This window comes from Crotalus tigris, unplaced genomic scaffold (genome assembly GCF_016545835.1).
Source record: "Crotalus tigris isolate CLP2741 ecotype Arizona unplaced genomic scaffold, ASM1654583v1 scf7180000018048.2368360, whole genome shotgun sequence".
NCBI classification, from domain to species: domain Eukaryota; kingdom Metazoa; phylum Chordata; class Lepidosauria; order Squamata; family Viperidae; genus Crotalus; species Crotalus tigris.
Genome location: NW_024096794.1, coordinates 1,964,113 through 1,983,206, shown reverse-complemented (window position 1 = coordinate 1,983,206; position 19,094 = coordinate 1,964,113). Strand labels below are relative to the sequence as shown.

General features: G+C 41.9%; 1 protein-coding gene across 3 annotated transcripts in view; it reads right to left on the bottom strand.

The window, feature by feature from the left end:
• ZFAND3 (zinc finger AN1-type containing 3) overlaps positions 1-19,094 on the bottom strand; it is a 125,236-nt gene that overhangs the window by 24,717 nt on the left and 81,425 nt on the right. For all 3 annotated transcript variants that reach the window (XM_039347053.1, XM_039347054.1, XM_039347056.1), the window contains one exon: positions 6,818-6,883. In XM_039347053.1, the coding sequence (XP_039202987.1) occupies positions 6,818-6,883 (66 nt within the window). The remainder of the gene's footprint in view (positions 1-6,817; positions 6,884-19,094) is intronic.

Below are 19,094 nucleotides of genomic sequence, written 5' to 3'. Positions count from 1 at the left end.
TAAGAAATTGAGTGTACAAAACAAGACTATGCAAAATAAAAAAAAATCTAAAGAAAAAATGGAGTAAAGACATTTAATCTAGTATAACTGGAAAGCAAAGGATGTGACCTTTAAAGCTCCAGTATTTGTTGCAGCATGCTTACTGAGATATTATGATTAAACCGGCAATGTGACTGAATTTCAATTTCATACTTGGAGATGTTAATATTAGCCTAATCCTGGCTAAAATTTAATTATATGCCAGTGCTATCTATCTGTCTATCTATCATCATAAGTGCTATCATGCTACTTCAGTCTTCTGACTTTGAGGCTTACAGTACAACATGCATCATATAACATTAATTATCAAAATTAACATATAGATCAAAATCTAAATGTAATGGACATAAAAATTATGGCAATTGATATAAAAACACATAGCTTAGATTTACAGCCCACATAATTTCCCATAAAATTCACTTAACTGCTAGAGTTTCACATACAATGCCCACATGTGGCACTATATCCTCTGAATTTACCCTATTACCAACAATCATGTCCAATGACCTAACCGTTACACGTTTTTTCATTTAGGGTAATGGATGGTTTGCTAAAAAGGAAATTGCAAGCTTCCAGAAGCATTTTCTTTTTCTAGAAAGAAATAAATTATGTTTAAGGGACAATCCTAAAAAGCAAAAGCAGAGGAAAAGGGGGGGGGAATCCCATTTATACCTATCAATCTTCAAATTGGGGAGATGGGCAACAACTCTATTTCCCTGAAACATTCATACTATTTCACTACAACATCCCAAAATAATTCATGTTGCTAGCACAAAGGTAATACTACTTTCAGTTTTCCTCTATATCCAAACCTCCTAGCAGACATTCAGTTACACTGCAATCTTTACCTTGGGAGTGAGATTAATTGTAAATCATAGGGCTGCACATCTAGCTTATTTTGATACTTCTGTCTAATTCTTTTTTTCTCACATGTTTTCACCTTGGAAAACATAAACATTTGTACATTATATTGTGACAGTTTGTCTAGTCCTAGTTTACTACTGCCCAACTCTGGCTTCTGTAGCTTTTCTCCCTTTTTATTTATTTTTTATTTACAGAACAATTTGATTCCATATTAATCATTGTGAACATTCAAAAATACAAGTATTGTTCATTCTCTTATCTATGTCAGGGCTTTTCAACCGATGGTACATGTACCACTTGTGGTACATTAATGAGTAGCAGGTGGTATGCAGCCCTGCCGAGCCAAGTGTAGTGGGGGAGGGAAAGAGCCAGCACAGGCAAAGACTTGCAGTGAGAGAGTCCTCTGGAGCTGCAAAGGCCCCAGGCTCACTTCTGGCTCACCCTCCCCCATGAGAAAGGAGAAGGAGGGCAGAGACAGGAGAGCCTATAAAAGGAGGCAGTTTGGGCAGGAGAGGGAGAAAAAGCAGCAGCCTTGGGAGGAGGCAGAATCAGCTGCACCAAAGGGAAAGAAGAAGGAAGAGGAGGGTGGGGGCAGAGGTAAGCAGGCTGGCCATGAGCCGATCTACAACTGCTGTGGCAGCCACCTGTGCTGGCAGCAGGAAACAGGCAAGAAATGCAGCGGGGGGAGGGGTCGCCCTCCAAGAGGAATGAAAAAAGGTAGCAATGGCTGGAGGTGAGGCACGGAGGAGGGAAGGAGATGGAGAGTGGAAGGATTCTTATATGCTTTTGTGACTTTGAAGTTCTGGGATTTGTGCAATGAGGGCTTTGTATTCTTAAGGAGTGTTTGGCAATTTCTATTTGGCTGATGGCTGGGGTTAGCTTCTATTGCTCTTCTGTTAGCTGTAAGTTTTGCTGCAAGGGATTTTGAATTATTTTTCTCCTGAATGGATTTTGCCTGTAGCATTCCTTTACTTATGAATGGAGCCATTTGGGGAGGTTGCCTTAGCTGGCAGCCAGTACTTACATTTTTTTTTCTTCCTTAAGTGCCGGCAGCGCTCCTTACTTTCCTTTCTAGCCAGTAGCTAATTGTTAAAGGGGAATGTGCCTTTTTAAGCTAGTTCACTCAGCAGCTTGTCTTTTCTCTCTGGAGGCCTTTCCTTGTTTAATCAATATATGGAAGAGGGAAAATATGGGGGGAGGGGTTCAAATTCTTCCTTCAGAAGGAGATGGGAATGAGAAAAAGGGAGGCAGGGAAGGGAGGGAGAAAAAGGAAGTCCCACCTTAGCACTTGGCCACCAGCAGCTCTGCCATTGACTTTGCTTGTCAAAAGGTTGCAGAAGGGGATCACATGACCCTGGAACGCTGTGACCATTATAAATATGAATCAGTTGCCAAGCATCCAAATATAAATCACATGACCCTGGGCATGCTGCAATGGTCATAAGTATGAAAAATGGTCATAAGTCATTTCAGTGCAATTGCAACTTTGAACAGGTTTTTTTTTTTGGTCATCAAGTTTTTGACACCTTGCTAGGTGGTACTCGAATAGTGCCATATCCTAAAAGTGGTACAATCGGTAAAAAGGTTGAAAAGCCCTAATCTATGTAGTTTTGTGTGGGTGGTCATGTTTCTTCTAAATTATGTACTTTTTAAAAATACTGTAAACTGTAATACTGTAAATACCCTTTTTGAAATTGGGCAGTCATTAAATCCCCTAACTTCCTAAAATGTGCTCTATTTCTAAGCTCAAATTACACACAATCTTCTCTTTAAAAAGACTTATCTAATCTTGCTATATCTATATGTATAATCCTTCCATAATCCTTAGCTAGAGTCCTGCATGATACCTGTATACAGAGTATTATCCAATTAACTTCACCTGTCAGCAAAACATCTACAGTTAGCAGAAAGGGCACGTGAGAGATGATTGCACACATCCTCAATATCTGTTAGGGTGAACTGAAATAACCTTTTAAGCAGATGTTAGAGAAACGTAGAGGGTGAAGAGAAAGGCAATTAAGAAAAAACCCATAATGTGAGTCCAGATCTGTGCACTTAGCATATTCTATCTATAAAGAGGATACAACTCCTGTGATCTAATCCAATGTATAAGCCAACTTTCCATCTTTTGGGTAAAATCTAGTTCTTCTGCCGCTGCTATCCCAATATATGAAAAAAAGAAAGAGAAGAGCAACTAATATTGGAAACAGCCAGCAAGATGGAACATTTCATCAACATCCATCATGCTATCTTGATCCATTATCATGTCCCAGCATCAAATAGTTTTGCTGTGTCAGTGTAAGTCCCAAACACTTTATCCTGTTTATAATTGCTGATGAGCAGTAATAAGGTTTCTATGCCTCAACTCCTGTACGTTCCACTTCAGTGCCTACCTATTAGGTAATAACTTTTATTTACAGCTTTGCTTCATGTGCCATTCCATTAGTTCAACTGAGAACTGAGCAGAGGAAGAAAAAAAATGTGTCATTAATGGGTACTGTCACTGACAGGACTGATGATGTACATTACATTATTGTACTATTACTCCATGTCTAATAGTGAAGACACCGGGATAGCTGGATTTGTAACACAGTGCCCTCCATCAGTCAAATACTAAAAAGTTACTTAAACAGCACCTTAAAGATCAACTAAACAAGACTTGGTTGTTTTTCTTTCTTTCTTTTTGAAGTTAACTTGTGTTTTTAAATAAAAGCAAGAATTTTATTATTGCAGAGCAATAGACTAAATAATAATATGATCAGAACTGTTTGCTCTTATTGGTTTTGTATAATAAAATGGGAACAGGAAAAGTTTAAGCATACGGTTAATTTCAATAAACTAATCAATGAATTTGATATTTCCTTTATATTTATTTTCCACAACTTCAAAGCAAAAGATCAGCTTCAGAAGTGTTAAAAGTCCTATTACTGCTTCTGCCGACAATCTAGATAAATACTACAGGTAGTCCTCGACTTACAATGGTTCATTTAGTGACCATTTGAAATTACAGCGGCACTGGAAAAAATACTTATGACCATTTTTCACACTTATGACCACTGCAGCATCCCCATGGTCACATGATTTACATTTGGATGCTTGATAACTGATTCGTATTTAAGACGGTTGCAGTGTTCCGGGGGGGGGGTCATGTGATCACCTTTTGCAATCTTCTGACAAGAAAAGTCAATGGGTAAGCCAGATTCACTTAACAACCAGGTTACTAATTTAACAACTGTAGTGATTTGCTTAACAACTGTGGCAAAAAAGATGTAAAACTCACTTAACAAATTTCTCACTTAGCAACATAAATTCTCGGCTCAATTGTGATCATAAGTTGAGGACTACCTATACTTAATAAAGGATCATTATTATGGAATTATAACTTCTGCGCTTTCTATAGTTAGTCCTTGCTAACAATCATAAATGGGTTAACTGGAAATTGGAATTTCCATTTCTAAGTGAAGTGATCATTAGGTGAAATATCACATGACCACATTGCTTAATGACAGTGGCTCAGGCAGTCCCAGTTATGGTCGTTAGGTGAAGACCATCCTGTAGGTCAGGACCTCACGCTTCTCCTGCTCTATACAAACACTGGCTTTGTCCCACTGCCTCCTTCCCAGCTGAACCTGGCAAGCTCCTTTCAGAAAATGAGGCTCTGTCACCTTGCCATCCTTTGCCTCTGCTTAAACTGCCACATGCACTCCACCACTTTCTATGCCTGCTTCCCACAGCTGGTCTTATGATATCTATATTAACACCAAGGGAAAACCATTGCTTTTTGCCACATCGTGATGGTTTATGTCAGTTACCATTATTTGTACTTAGTTTGGAAGAGCTGTTTATTTATTCATTTATATCCTGCCTTTATTATTTTTACAAATACCGTAAATGCCGGCGTATAAGACGACTTCCGCGAGCGCTGAAATCGGCGCCAAAGACGGGGGTCGTCTTATATGCCGAGTCGTCTTATACGCTGGAAATACTGGTAGTTTCCGGCGTATAAGACGACGTTCTAGGAATGCGGCCCGGCTATAAAGACGGGGGTCATCTTATACGCTGGGTCGCCTTGTACGCCGGCATTTAAGGTAATTCAAGGCAGCAAACATATCCAATGGACCTTCCTCTTCCTATTTTTCTAGCAGCCCTATGAGGGTGAGATGGGCTGAGAGAGTTGGCTTTCATGGTTAAGGTGGAGCTTGAATTCATGGTCTCCCCTTTACTAGTCTGTGCCTTAATTCCAGACTAAACTGGCTCTATATATCTTCTTTATATATTGCCATAATCCTTATGGATTTAAAGCAATTCAATCTCATGAATCCCAAATGAAATAAAAATATGACATATTGATTTTATTTTTGTGTAGTGATTGTACCACCTTCCCCTATGACCCCAAATAAACAGTTTAAGTTCCAGCACTACTTAAAAACTAGAAAATCCCAGGGAATCTGTATTGAGTTTCAATGTTAACACAATATTTCCTTGAAATGCCTTAGAATATTAAAGATTCTTATGCATTTGAAAAGAATATACTACATTTACTATTTTGAAATTAGTACAGACATTTTGACATTAATACAGATGTTTCACAAATCTGTATTTAGAGATTTTTCATTTTTACCACTTATAGGATGATACAGAGTTTATCAAAGAAATGGGGTTTAAAGTTCTTTTAAAATAAACATTTAGGGATTTTTTTTCCCTCATGGGGTACTGTCAGGAATTATACGGAGTGCCTTAGAATAGCTGATGTACATTGCCTTATCAACATAGACTATTAAGCTAGTATTAGATTTTTATACTATCTTTTTATATATAACTCCAAGTGGTGAACATATCTAATACTTCTATCCTCTTATTTTTCTCACAATATCCCTGTGAGGTGGGTTAGGCTGAGAGAGAATGGCTGACCCAAAATCACACTTCCGAACCCCAATCAACTTCATATTTTGTTAAAGGCTGAGCATGGTTTATATTCTATATTTTAAAAAAATGTTTCTACATTATACATAAACAAATGTTGTGAACGTGATTCTATGTGATTGTTGACTGAAGGTTACTTGCTGGGGTTCAACATTTTTTTTAACAGAGATTTCTATCACAGCAGCTGCAATCATGTATCCCTTTGATCTTGACAAAACTACACTGGGATGATCTTGGTTAATTAATACTTGGATGGGAAATTGTACGGTTTTAAGAATGGAGAATCAAAAAACATCCCAAAAGAATGCAAACCACTTGTGAAGAAAACAACATGAATGCATCTATGTAGTGACAAGAGGTTTAATACAACTCAAGCTTTACTTTTACCTTCAATTTACAGGCTTGCCAAAGCAGTTCATTTGGTATGAAGGAGTTAATTCTTCCTTCCATATTATTTTGCTATCCTGGAGGACACTACAAATCATTGCTTCCTACCTCACCTTGCAAACAATGGCTTGTCTAGTGAATTCAGAAGTCAATGATGCATCTCCTAATGACTAATATGCGAAGTAACTTCTGGAACATTTTATCCAGTAAGCAGTTTACCTCATTGGAGAAGATGAATATCAGACAAATAAGCAAACGGCACTTGTATCCTTTTGATTATAGAAGTTGCAGAGCAACTCATAGTGTTAAGTGCTTTGATAAATCCTGTATTTTATTTTTTTCCCTCCAGATGGAAGAATGAGGGCTGGTAGAATTTGATTGGTGCTTCTATAGGAATATTTACAGGATTAGTTCTTGCTGACTTTGCCTCCCCCCTTTCGCTTTAAATAGTAAATGATAAAACACAGATAAAATGAGATGTGATGGCTTGCAATAGAAGAAAGAAGGGTTTCATGAATGAGATCTTTCTCTAGGCGAGCTGAACAGCCTCATGACATGGGCATTATCCTTTCATAATATATATTCTTTTAAAAATAAAATTTACCTGAATCACAAGATCTTTTGGTTGCTGTGGTTAAAGAAACATGAGCTGTATCTGTGCATGGCCCACCTAGAAATAGAAATCAATCAATTAATTCCAGTAGTATTAGCATTTCAATTGTGGTAATCCAGAAAAAGATTTGGATAATATTGGTTACATGAAACACAAAATAAATATTATGGGAATGGATAAAGGAAAGGATAAGGCTACTTCTGTTTCTCTACTAGCTATTCTGTTTCATCTTTATTTTACTAAGATCCACATATAATAACCCCAACTTCGTGGCTCCAATATGGTTTTGAACACCTCTTCTCCCTTTTATTTACATTTGGTAAATAAAATTATAGTTAACCAAAGCCTAGATTACCAGGGGTAAAGAAGCCTTTTAGATAGCAGACATCCATCACGTACTTTCATGTAACACTGTGGATGCCAACAAACAAATAAAAATTGAAACATTGATATTTTAAAACACCGATTAAATACTTTTCAAATCTTCTTAGGCTTCTTATGAACAGAAATTTTAGCCATTTAACCTAAAAAAAAGAATGTCATCAGTACCACTATTTTGCTTTATTAATATTGTTTGGGAGGTCAATGGATGCCATGCACAGGGAGCAACCACTTTGCTGATGTTGAAGTAGATACTTTTAAGATCTGATAAGGCTGATATGCTTCAAGCCCCACTACTTCAGCAACCTCATCTAGTGGAACCCAGGAGAAATTCCATTTCTGTCATTGCTTCTGTCCTTTGGAACAACATTCCCCTGAGATCTGACTTTTAGGAGGCATCATAGATATGATTCTTTCTTAAGGCATTATGTCTGGCAGCGGTGTAGCTTGTTTGATGTGCTTTTTCTGAGCAGTTTATATATTTTTTATTTTTTTAAAATAAATCCTTTCAATGATATGGAATTTACTGTTGTTATTTGACATTCTACACTGCTCTGAGTTGTGTGCTATATGGGCAGATATGTGTGTATGTGTGTGTATATATATATATGTGTGTGTGTTGTGTTTGTATATCTATCTATACACACACACACACACATGTATGTATGTATGTATGTATGTATGTATGTATGTATGTATGTATGTCTTGAGTGTTTTTTTGATGCACCCTGTCAGCCCAAATATGGGAAGAAGAAATAGCTATACCAGTCTCCCTTTAACTCTTTGTTAGCAATCCAAAAATTTACACACACACAAATAATAATAATAATAATAATAATAATAATAATAATGATGATGATGATGATGATGATGTTGGAAGGGACCTTAGAGGTCATAGAATCCAACCCCCTGCTCAGGCAGGAAACCCTACACCATTTTGGACAAATGGCTGTCCAGTCTCTTCTTAAAAACTTCCAGTGTTGGAGCATTCACCGCTTCTGGAGGCAGGTTGTTCCACTGATTAATTGTTCTAACTGTCAGGAAGTTTCTCCTTAGTTCTAGATTGCTTCTCTCCTTCATTAGTTTCCATATACATACACACACACACACACACAAACAAACAAACACAGACATATATATATATAAATACATGCATATATTGTGTTTCCCCAAAAAGACCTACCCTGGAAAGAAGGCTTAGCTTGATTTTTGGGGGTGGGCCTAATATAAGCTCTACCCCAAAAATAAGACCTAGTTTTGGGGCAAGGCACATGCCTAAAAATCAAGCTAGGGTGGGGCTGGGGCGGTGGAGCTACCCTACGCGCCCCACTCCCGCTTACCATTGCAGCCAGGCCTCCCATGCCCCAACACCTGCCTCACCGGCTCACTTCTTCTGTGACTGTTCACCACTGTATGCACGGGCATTGCCCCTGGCCTCCATTTCGCCTTCAGGAAATGCCTCTGACAGTGAAATGGAAACCAGGGGGCACCATGCATGTCAATCCGGAGCTTGGTTCTCAGCTACAGAGGCCTTTCTGGAAGGCCCCTGATGGCAAAATGGGGACTGGGGGTGATGCGTGCGAGCAGCTGCAGAAGTGGGTCGGCTGGGCAGGGCTGTTAGTGCTACCGCCACAAGGTGAGATACACACACACACACACACGCACGCACACACACACACACACACACACACAATAACCAAACAGAGGAATTATTACAGGTAGCCCTCAAATTATGACCGTTTGTTTAGTGACTGTTCAAAATTATGATGAAAATATAAACTTAAAAATTGTGCCCAAAGTTATAGCTGCTGCAGTATCCCATGCTACCTTGTGGGTAGCAGGAGAAAAACAGCAAAGATCAGCTGAGTGTAGCACAGCCTACAGAACTCAGGGTCGTGGAGGAAACTGGAGCTTTGGGCAGAGGTATTAGTATGGTTGGCTGCAATGTAGGGTTTGAAGTGGCATTTCTGAATGGCAGCTGAGGGAAGTTGCAGTCTCCTGCAGTCATAAGTGCTGCTGGGTGGGCTGTGGTTTTGCACAGCACTGTAGCACCCCTCAACTCATGTGCAGTCTGCACTAGGTTTCCTAGGGCCTTCCCAACTCCCATTATTGCAGCCCCCTGGGATTCCCTCTCCTTAATGGCCCACAATTCTTGGATAAGCAGCAGCTGGGAGTGTCAAAATTGCAGTCATTAAGCAAAGCACTCATGTAATGCCTTGCTTTATGACCGCATTGTTTAGCAATGGAAATTCCAGACTCAACTGTGGTTTTAAGTTCCACCATGTATAAGGCTTAATTAACACATATTACATGATTAAGACTCTAATAGCAATTACCCACGTTAAAAAAAACTTGAGAAGATGGAAATAATTCAAAATTACAGGCAACCTTATACTGAACAAATAAGTTGGGAGTTATAAATTTCATTTTGATATAAACACAAATATATAATCTATTTTCATGACTCACTGTGGTGAAATTACGGTTCAGGATCAGGCTGCGAATATAGTTGAAAATACAATGTATAAAGCAATCATCTGTATGCTGATATATTTACAGAATTCAGATGGTGGATGTTGCTGGGAGAATGGCATTTCTGAATGCCTGCTATAAAACCTAACTTTATAGTAAGAAGTAAATCATCAAGGCATCACTGAAAAATTGAAACTTTGATAGGCTGAAAAGCACTAACCTATCAACCTAATGTTGCCAACATAACAAAACTTTTTTGTAAAAGATTTATTGTATTCTCATATTCTGCCTTAATTAACATGACATTTGCATAACACAATTAATTTTCAACTAGAGGCACAATGGATTCATTAGGAACACATCATCCTTTATTAACTACCTTGTCGATTTCATCTCATTATAATCTTGAAGATTTTACCTCTGCAGGATTAGCCATGCAAACGTATACCAAATTCCATATTCTAATAAAGTCCTGGGTATCTCAATGAAAAGTAAAGCATATATAAATAAAAGTTTTGCTATAATATTCCTCAAACATGCATTTAATCATTTTTATGCCCTTTACTAACATATGTAAAAACTATTTATGAAAAGCTTTAGATTCAGATGACTCAGAGCAGAATCCCTAGCACAGATAAAAAATTTAAAATGATTTCTGTACCAAAATCAATTCAAATTCAGAAAATTCTGATGTGGTATTCTGTACCAGAAAACTTTGTATTCAAACAAACAAACAAAAAGACAAATTTGAAGCAAGAAGTGATAGGTGACAAACATGAAGATTTCCTATGGTATTAAAGAGACTCTAGATATTCTCCACACCAATAATTCTTAGTAATATAAATCACTGTTTACCAACTAGTTCAAGCAGCTTTTAATAAATATATGGATTAGAGCATGAACAATAGTACTCTATTATAAAACTGTATATTAAATATTTCATATATAAAATATAATGTTCCTCCTAATGGCCATATTAATGTGCATTTACTCTTTTAACAAGCTGGTAGAAAATTATGCAGATATAAAGCACACTGTCTCCAAAGGAAATCATTCTTTTTATATTAAATTTACATCCTGCCTCTCACTCAGGAACTTGAGGAAGCATGTTAAAAAAGTATACTGTACCTTAGCAACAAAGCTAGCAAGAAATATAGTGCTTGTGGACTTAATGTAGGACAATTTCAGAAAAAGGACTGGTAGAGTCTTTGCCTTTATTTTTCCTCACATCAAGTGTCCCATACTTACTGCTTTCCATAATGGGAGAGTGAGGTAGAGTTAGAGAATTATAGGCCTCAGTCTGAAACAATTGCATAAGTGAAGATTTCTTATTCTACTGGAAGACTGCTTTTCCACTGTGTGGGTGTGATTTTCTAGATGACAGCTCAATGGGCAGGAGATAAAACTTTCTTCTATTTCATTTTATGCCTATTTTGAATCCCACATGGGGCAGATAATCCCATAAGAACCTAGCAGGTTTATAAAGGTGCATTTCTTTCTCCCATTAGTTATTTTCTTTTGGTCCAACTGTGAAGGAGGAAGAATACTTTCTTCTATAACCAGCATTTTAGTTTTAGCCTAATTTAGTCTAATACACAGATAGATATGTGAAAATGAAACAGATCAATAAATTAAGATTCATCCTCCTTTTGTGCAGCAAAACAAAAGCAATTTTGTTTCAAAGTTAACTACATTTTAAAAGTATTGCCAAATGATTCATACCTTTACAACAAATATACTGGTACCTCAGTGCTGGGTAACATTCAGTTAAAGGCTTAATTATTTTAAAGGGCTTTTATATGGCAGCTGGCTTTCTTCAGCTAGAGAATTGCTTTTATAAACAAGTATACACTGGAAATTTATAAAGTTAGACATCAGTGGTACCAAACAGCAGATCTACGATTTTATTAATTTATTAAACACATTTGTATGGCCATCCAACTCACATATGGTGACTGAGTGGCTTACAAATGGTTCTTCTTAAGTATTGGCAGAATAACCAGAGTGGAGATAAAGGAAGAGCACTGGTGCAAACCAGATGGTAACTGAATACTTGTTTATGAATACTTCCTAGATATCCTTAGGAACCTAATTCTGAGGCTCCAACAGAAGATACCTAAAGAAATGGCAGCTGAAATATGCAAAATGCAGTATTTCAAAAATGCTTTCAAAATATGGCACTAAAAAGACTTACATGCTTTTAACTCAAAATGTCAAAAGAGTATACATGAATTTAATAGCCTATTTCTAAAAATACCATTCTGGGAACTGGTAGCAAATAATGGAGGCATTTAAAAAGATGTTCTAAGCAAAATAAGCAAAAATCTTATACTGTACTTTGGGAAACCCGTCTAAATTTTAAATCTATCCATGAATGTGTGCAATTGGAAGATTCCTAATTTATCTGCATAATCTTTGAAAAAGACCACAAACATATAAGAAACAACCAAAGAGAAACTAAATTTGTCAGGGAAATCTTTAGAGCTACTGCTCTCAATCTGTACATACAGTCACGTGTAGAAAACTTTGGCAATTTCTTTTTAGTAATTTGTGTTTTTATCGCTATTGGGGGTCCTTCTATTCAAATTCTAATTACATAATTCTTTTAAAGTGTTGCATCCTACAAGATTTGTATAGCAAAGTTATCTGCTTCATATTACTTTATTATTTTTATTTCTCATGCCTTTCATCTGTACTTTCAAGTTTCTGTACTGTCTCATCTTTTGATCTCTTTTCTCCATCCAACACAGGAAAAACACATACAAGTGCGACTGCTCCTCCTCCTCTTTTGTGAGGTCAGTTTCTTTTGATTAAATTATATTTTTCTGGTAGTATATTCCAATCGTGAGTTCCATCAAACCAGGTTTATCATACATACCAATATCATACCTGCCCTCATGTACTAGGACAGTGATGGCGAACCTTTTAGAGACCGAGTGCCCAAACTGCAACCCAAAACCCACATGCATCGTCGGGTGCTGGGTGGGTGTGGCCCATTGGCTGGGCGTGGCTGCGGTAGTAATGGCAGACTGGGTGGGACTAAAAAGTTCAATCAATCAATTCCAACTTTGCAAGATTTTTTTTTCCTGCGAGAAGTTGAAATTGATTGATTGAACCTTTTTTTTTTTTGCACATGGCGGTGGAGACCTAAAGCGAAAAGGTTTTATAAAACCCAGCTGAAGGCCTAGGACTGGGGCGATGGCACGCGTGCCTACAGAGAGGGCTCTGAGTGCCGCCTCTGGCACCCGTGCCATAGGTTCGCCACCACTGTACTAGGACTTCAAATTCTCCGTTTGTTCCCCATAGTTTGAGCATTAGTGTGTAGTCATCTGAGCCCTTTATGGCTGAACTTTTGTTTGCTTTCTGTGTCTACTGTTTTATATCTGAGTGCCCCTTCCTTTCCACCATTTCTGTTTTCAAATTCACTATCTTGAAATTTACCCTTTGGGTTTGGTCCTAGAAATTGGCCTCTTTCCCCACCAGATTTAGTTTAAAGGCTTTTGGATGACCCAAGCAAGATGTCTTCTAAATACATTATTTTAAGTCCTTGTGAGGTGTATCCCATCTCTTGACAGAAGCCCATCATGTAGGTAGCATTGAGTTTACATTATAGACTATGGTCTAGCAATCCAAAGTTTTCTTGATGACACCATCCTTCAGCCAGACGTTTTCCTCTGAAATTGTCCCTCACTGGATGTTAACCATCTTATTGGAAGCATGGATGAAAATACATCATGTGCTCCTAAATCTTTTGCCTTCCTACCTAATCCTTCATAGTCCCTTGATACTTTTTTGTTGTATCATTGCAATGACATACATATCTTACCAAATCCAACTGCTTCTAAAATACAGATTTTTCTCTAAGAATATTCAGACATTGAAGGAGAATAAAAAAAACCCCGCTAAATTTATTCCTATTCAATGGGACTTTAATACTGTATACTGAAACATAAGCAAAATGTTACAAATGTTTCTCTTGCAGAACAGTTAAACTTATCATCTTGTCAAGTTTGTTTGGAAGGATAAAGGTTCATAAAAGGGGCGTTGTCTTACCTGAACGCCTTTTCTCAGCAGGATGATGTAGAGTCCAAATGGATGGGTTCTATGACGGCCTTCCTGCCTGGCAGACTGGGTAAAAACTTCGGCCACACCCCTTCCTTTGGGCGTGACCCCAGTTTTGACTTAGGCGAGAAACTTTGTTGGAATTAACCTTGCAGCTCTTTATTATATCTTTATTATATCCCTGCCTAGACCTATCCTCTGGGTGGGCTTGGACTCTACATCATCCTGCTGAGAAAAGGCGTTCAGGTAAGACAACGCCCCTTCTCCAGCAGGATGACTGTAGAGTCCAAATGGATGGGACATACCAAAGCCCTCATGTCCCCCTGGGAGGGAATGTCTAGGCTACCGAACTCTGAGCAGATACGACCTGTTGAAGAACTCTTCTGCCAAAGGCCGCGTCTGCTGCTGCTAGGGAGTCTAAACGGTAATGTCGAATGAAAACCGAAGGTGAGGACCAGGTTGCGGCCCTGCAAATCTCCTCCACCGGAGCTTGCGTTAGCCACGCCGCAGATGTGGCTGCGCTCCGAGTTGAGTGGGCAGTCACCTGAGTGGGTGCTGGCAAATCCTGTGAGACGTAGGCCTGCGCTATGCAGGCTCTGATCCACCTGCCTATGGTGGAAGAAGATACCTTCTTTCCCATAGTTGATGGTTGAAAGGACACAAATAATGCTTCAGTCTTTCGGAAAGCCGAGGTGCGTTTCACGTAGAAACACAGTGCTCTCCGTACGTCTAGCTTGTGCCATCTGTGTTCTAGCTTATGTTTGGGTCTTGGACAGAAATCAGGAAGCGTAAGTTCCTGAGATCTGTGAAAGGTGCTATTTACCTTCGGGATGAAGGTCGGGTCTGGTCTAAGAACGACCCTGTCTTTGAAAAAGGTACACAGATCCTTCCTTACTGACAGTGCTGCTAGTTCTGAAATTCTCCTTGCCGAAGTAATTGCCACAAGGAAAGCTACCTTCAGTGATAGGTGATGGAGTGAGCATGTTTCAAGAGGTTCGAAGGGTGCAGATGTCAAGGCTAGAAGGACCCTAGGCAGGTTCCAGGACGGGTACCTGTGTATGACAGGGGGCTTTGTGTTAGACGCCCCTTTTAAAAAGGCATTAATCGCTGGATGTTGTGCTAGGGAAGTTAAGTTGTCGCAGGAGAGTACGGTTGAGAGGGCCGATATCTGTCTGCGGATGGTATTGACTGACAGGCCCCTATTAAGACCCTCCAATAGGTAGTCTAGGATATTGGGGATAGATACTGCGGTCGGGTCTAGGTGAAGCGAAGCGCACCACCTACAGAATCCCTTCCATGTAGCGTCGTAAATCCTATTGGTGGACGCCCTTCGTGATGCCTGTATGATCGATATCACCCCTGCAGAATAAGATTGTTTAGTTAAGCTTTGCCGCTCAAATGCCAAGCGGCTAGTTGTAGCCACTGGGGATCTGGGTGTACAAGCTTGCCCTGACTGAGTTTTACCCTGTCCGGTGGAATCCTCCACGGAGGTGATATCGAAAGGTCCACGAGGTCGGCAAACCACGGGCGCCGCGGCCAGTGAGGGGCAATGCAGACCATTTCTGCGCCCTCCAGGATCATCCTGCGTATGGTTGCCGGTATTAGTGGCAGCGGTGGGAAGGCGTACAGGAGTTGCGCCGGCCACCGGCACCTGAGAGCATCCGTTCCCTCCGATCCCGGGGACGGGAATCTGGAGAAGAACCTGGGGAGTTGTGTATTCTTGTGGTTGGCAAATAGATCTAGGTGCGGTTGTCCGAACCTCCGGGAGATCTCCTCGAAGAGAGCCGGGTCCAGACGCCATTCCGACTGGTCCACCTTGGCTCTGCTCAGGGAGTCTGCCTGGGTGTTTGTTTCCCCTGAGATGTGTTCCGCTCTGATGGAACTCACATTGGCTTCTGCCCACCGAGCCAGAGCCAATGCTTCTTTCATTAGTTCCACTGATCTCGTTCCTCCCTCCTTGTTTACATGTGCCTTGGCTGCTACATTGTCTGTAAGCACGAGGACGTGTCTCCTCGTTACTAGGTGTGAGAAATGACGGAGGGCCAGGTGTATGGCCCGGAGCTCTAGCCAGTTGATGCTGTGTGACAGGTCCTTTTGACCCCACTGGCCCTGTGCTATCTGGGTCCCCAGATGGGCTCCCCATCCGAACAGGCTCGCATCTGTCGTGAGCGTGACCCTGTTCGGTTCCCTGAATATGCTCCCCTTGAGTGTCATGGGGGATAGCCACCATTTTAGTGATTTCATCACCTGTGCTGGTACCAGCACACTCCTGTTGGAGGTGCTGAGGTTCCTCCTCTGGTAGGGTAGGAGGAACCACTGCAACTCCCTCGAGTGGAGCCTTGCCCATGGGATGATGCCCATGCAAGATATCATCTTTCCCAGGAGCTTCGAGAGTTGTAGCAAGGGCACTCTCCTGATCTTTTGAATTTGGTGGATTAGCTTGGATATGCTGATCAGTCGCTCCTGGGAAAGGAATACCCTGCACTGTGACGTGTCTATCACCGCGCCCAGGTGTTGCAGTCTCCTTGAGGGAATGAGGTGGCTCTTGTTTAGATTGACCGAGAATCCGTGCCCCTGTAGGGTTCGGATTGTGGTCTTGAGGTCTGTCCTTGCTTGTTCCCGAGATCTGGACTGAATCAAGATGTCGTCCAGATAAAACTGGACGCGAACCGGAATCAACCTGAGATGGGCCGCTAGTACAGCTAAGATCTTTGTGAATACCCTTGGTGCTGACGACAGTCCGAAGGGTAATGCCCTGTATTGGTAATGTCGCCCCGCGTAGGTAAATCTGAGGAATTTCCGGTAGCTGGGGTGGATGGGGATGTGTAGGTACGCCTCTGTGAGATCTATTGAGGATAGTAGATCGTCTTCCCTGACGCTGGCTAGTATGGACTTTAAGGAGTGCATCTTGAACCTCCTGTACTTTATGAAATAGTTCAGGCCCTTCAGGTCCAAGATTGCTCTCCACCCTCCTGATGTCTTTGGGATAACGAAGAGGATAGAATAAAATCCTCTTCCTTCCTCTTCCTTTGGTACCTTCTCTATTGCTTGAATTGACAGGAGGTGAGCTATGGCCGAAGTTATCAGCCTTGTCTTGTGTGCTCTTCTGGAGATGGGACATCTGATGAACCGGTTTGGCGGGGGAGAGCAGAAGTCTAAGGTCAGGCCATGCCTGATCGTTTCCAGGACCCAGGCGTCGGTAGTGGTCTGTTCCCAGACCTCGGTGAAATTTCCTAACCGACCCCCGATGGGTGTATCCTGTTTGGCGTCACTTGGTACGCTTAAAGGATCTGCCTCCCGCTCCTCTATATGGGCGTCTGGACTGGAACTGGCCCCTGGCTCCCGGGCTTTGGCGATCCTGGGTTCGATCCTGTCTCGGGTAGAAGGATCGTGAGCCTCTGGGCCAGTCCCAGGATTGCCCTGATCGAAAGGGCTGCCTCCATTCCCAGGGACTTCCTGGGCGGGAGCCCTGCCTCCGGAAGTCCTGACTGCCCCTCCTGTCTAACTTCTTTGATGGATGTACTAGGATTTTTTTCTTGTCTCTGCCTTCGCTGACATGTGGATCCAGAATGGAACCAAATAGGGCCTCTCCACTGTATTTGGACGTCGAGAGACGCCATTTGGACCTCAGGTCTGTCTTCCAGTTTTTGAGCCACAGTAGCCTACGCGAGGCCACTGTGGCCGCAATGGATCTTGCCGCATACTTTGTTGCGTACAGTGAAGCGTCAGACATGAACTGAGAGGCCGCGAGGAGTTTGGCCAATGTCTGGTGTACTCTGACCTGGTCTGGAGGCACCGTGCCCTGCAGTTCCCTCAGCCACATGATGCAGGCCCTCGCGAAGAATGATGATGAGGTGGCTGCTCTGGCCGCCCAGGCTGCAGCCATGTGGGAACGCCGGAAGGAGTGTTCAAATTTCTTCTCCTCAGGTTTCAAGACCTCCGCCATGTCTCCTGGAATCGCGGAGGTAGAGAATAATGAGATCAAGGGGTTATCTACAGTGGGAACCTCTAACATGTTAGAGAAGGAGGGAGATAGGTTGAAAAGCTTCCTCTCCGCGCTGTTAGGTGCCGGTGGGCTTGCAAGTGAGGACCATTGTTCCTCCAGCGTGGTCATGAAGACCTCCGCACATGGAATGTACTTGTCCTGTGGGACCTTTTTGGCAAACAGAGGGTTGGCCTCCTTGCTAGTCGATGGCCTCTCATCCTGTACTGATGTTAGGCTGACTGTGGAAACTGCCTTAATCAGGAGTGATTTTAGGAGCGCTGGGTTAAAGAGGCCAGAGCTCGTCTCCTGCTCAGGTGCGGTTTCCTCGTCCTCCGATAGGGGCATGTCTGACATGTCAAGATCTACTGAGTCACCCTCTCCTAGTTGAGAGGAAGATTCAGAGATGTTGGTAGGGGGTGGCCTAGCTCGTCCCTTACGGGGTGTGTGAAAGGCCACTTGCCCTTTGGAGACCATGAATTGGGAGAATGCATCCTGCATGAATGCCTGAAATCGTGCCGACCATATGTTCTCCTGCGCTTTGTCGCTGGGGTGAGGCGCTGGAGTGTGGTCGGGTGAGGGGGAAGAAGCTGGTGAGGAGGGATTGGAGGAATCTAACTGTTCAGTTTCCCCAGGAGGAGACCAAGTCTTGAGCACTTCCTCGGCAGTAGGTTCTGTGCTGGTCGCCACTGGGACAGGGGAAACCAAATTTGTCCCATTGGCATTGGTTCTCTGTGCCCTGCTAATTTGTCTTTCTAAAGCCAAATGTCTCCTCAGAGCCTCTCGCTCAGCCGTTTTAGACTGTCCCTTCTGAGTAAGGTGCTTTGTTTTAGCTTTCTTCTTCCCCCCCACCTCTGATTCAGAGGATCTGCGTTTTCGCTGCTGTTGTGGGGGGGACAATTGAGGGACCTGTGTGACTGAATACGAGACATTGTCTGCCATTGTGCCAGACACCCCGAGTAGGAAATGCCTGGGATGGGGGAATGAGGTACGCAGATCAGAGGCAGATGCTTGGGACTGTGCCCTCCTCTGCCTATACAAACAATGGCCGGACAGACAGGATTCTTTGGACCGAAGATCCTGCAAGGCAGTGACTAAAGGCCACTATGGGAACAGTTAGGGAAGAATGTTCCTCCTCACCTCCTCACCTAGTCCAGACAAGGTGCAGTTCATATGTCTCTCTCTCTCCCCCAGTCTGTGGCTGTGGCAACAGACCACGATAGGAAACGGTTATTTTACTTTCCCTCTTCCTTCCTCTGTCTCAGTTTCCTTGGGTAACCTCAGATCCTTGCAAGGGAAAAAGCCCTTTGTTTGCCGGAAAATGGAGTCCGGGTGAAGGCCCCGCCCCCAAGGGGAAAAGGCGGGAAGATC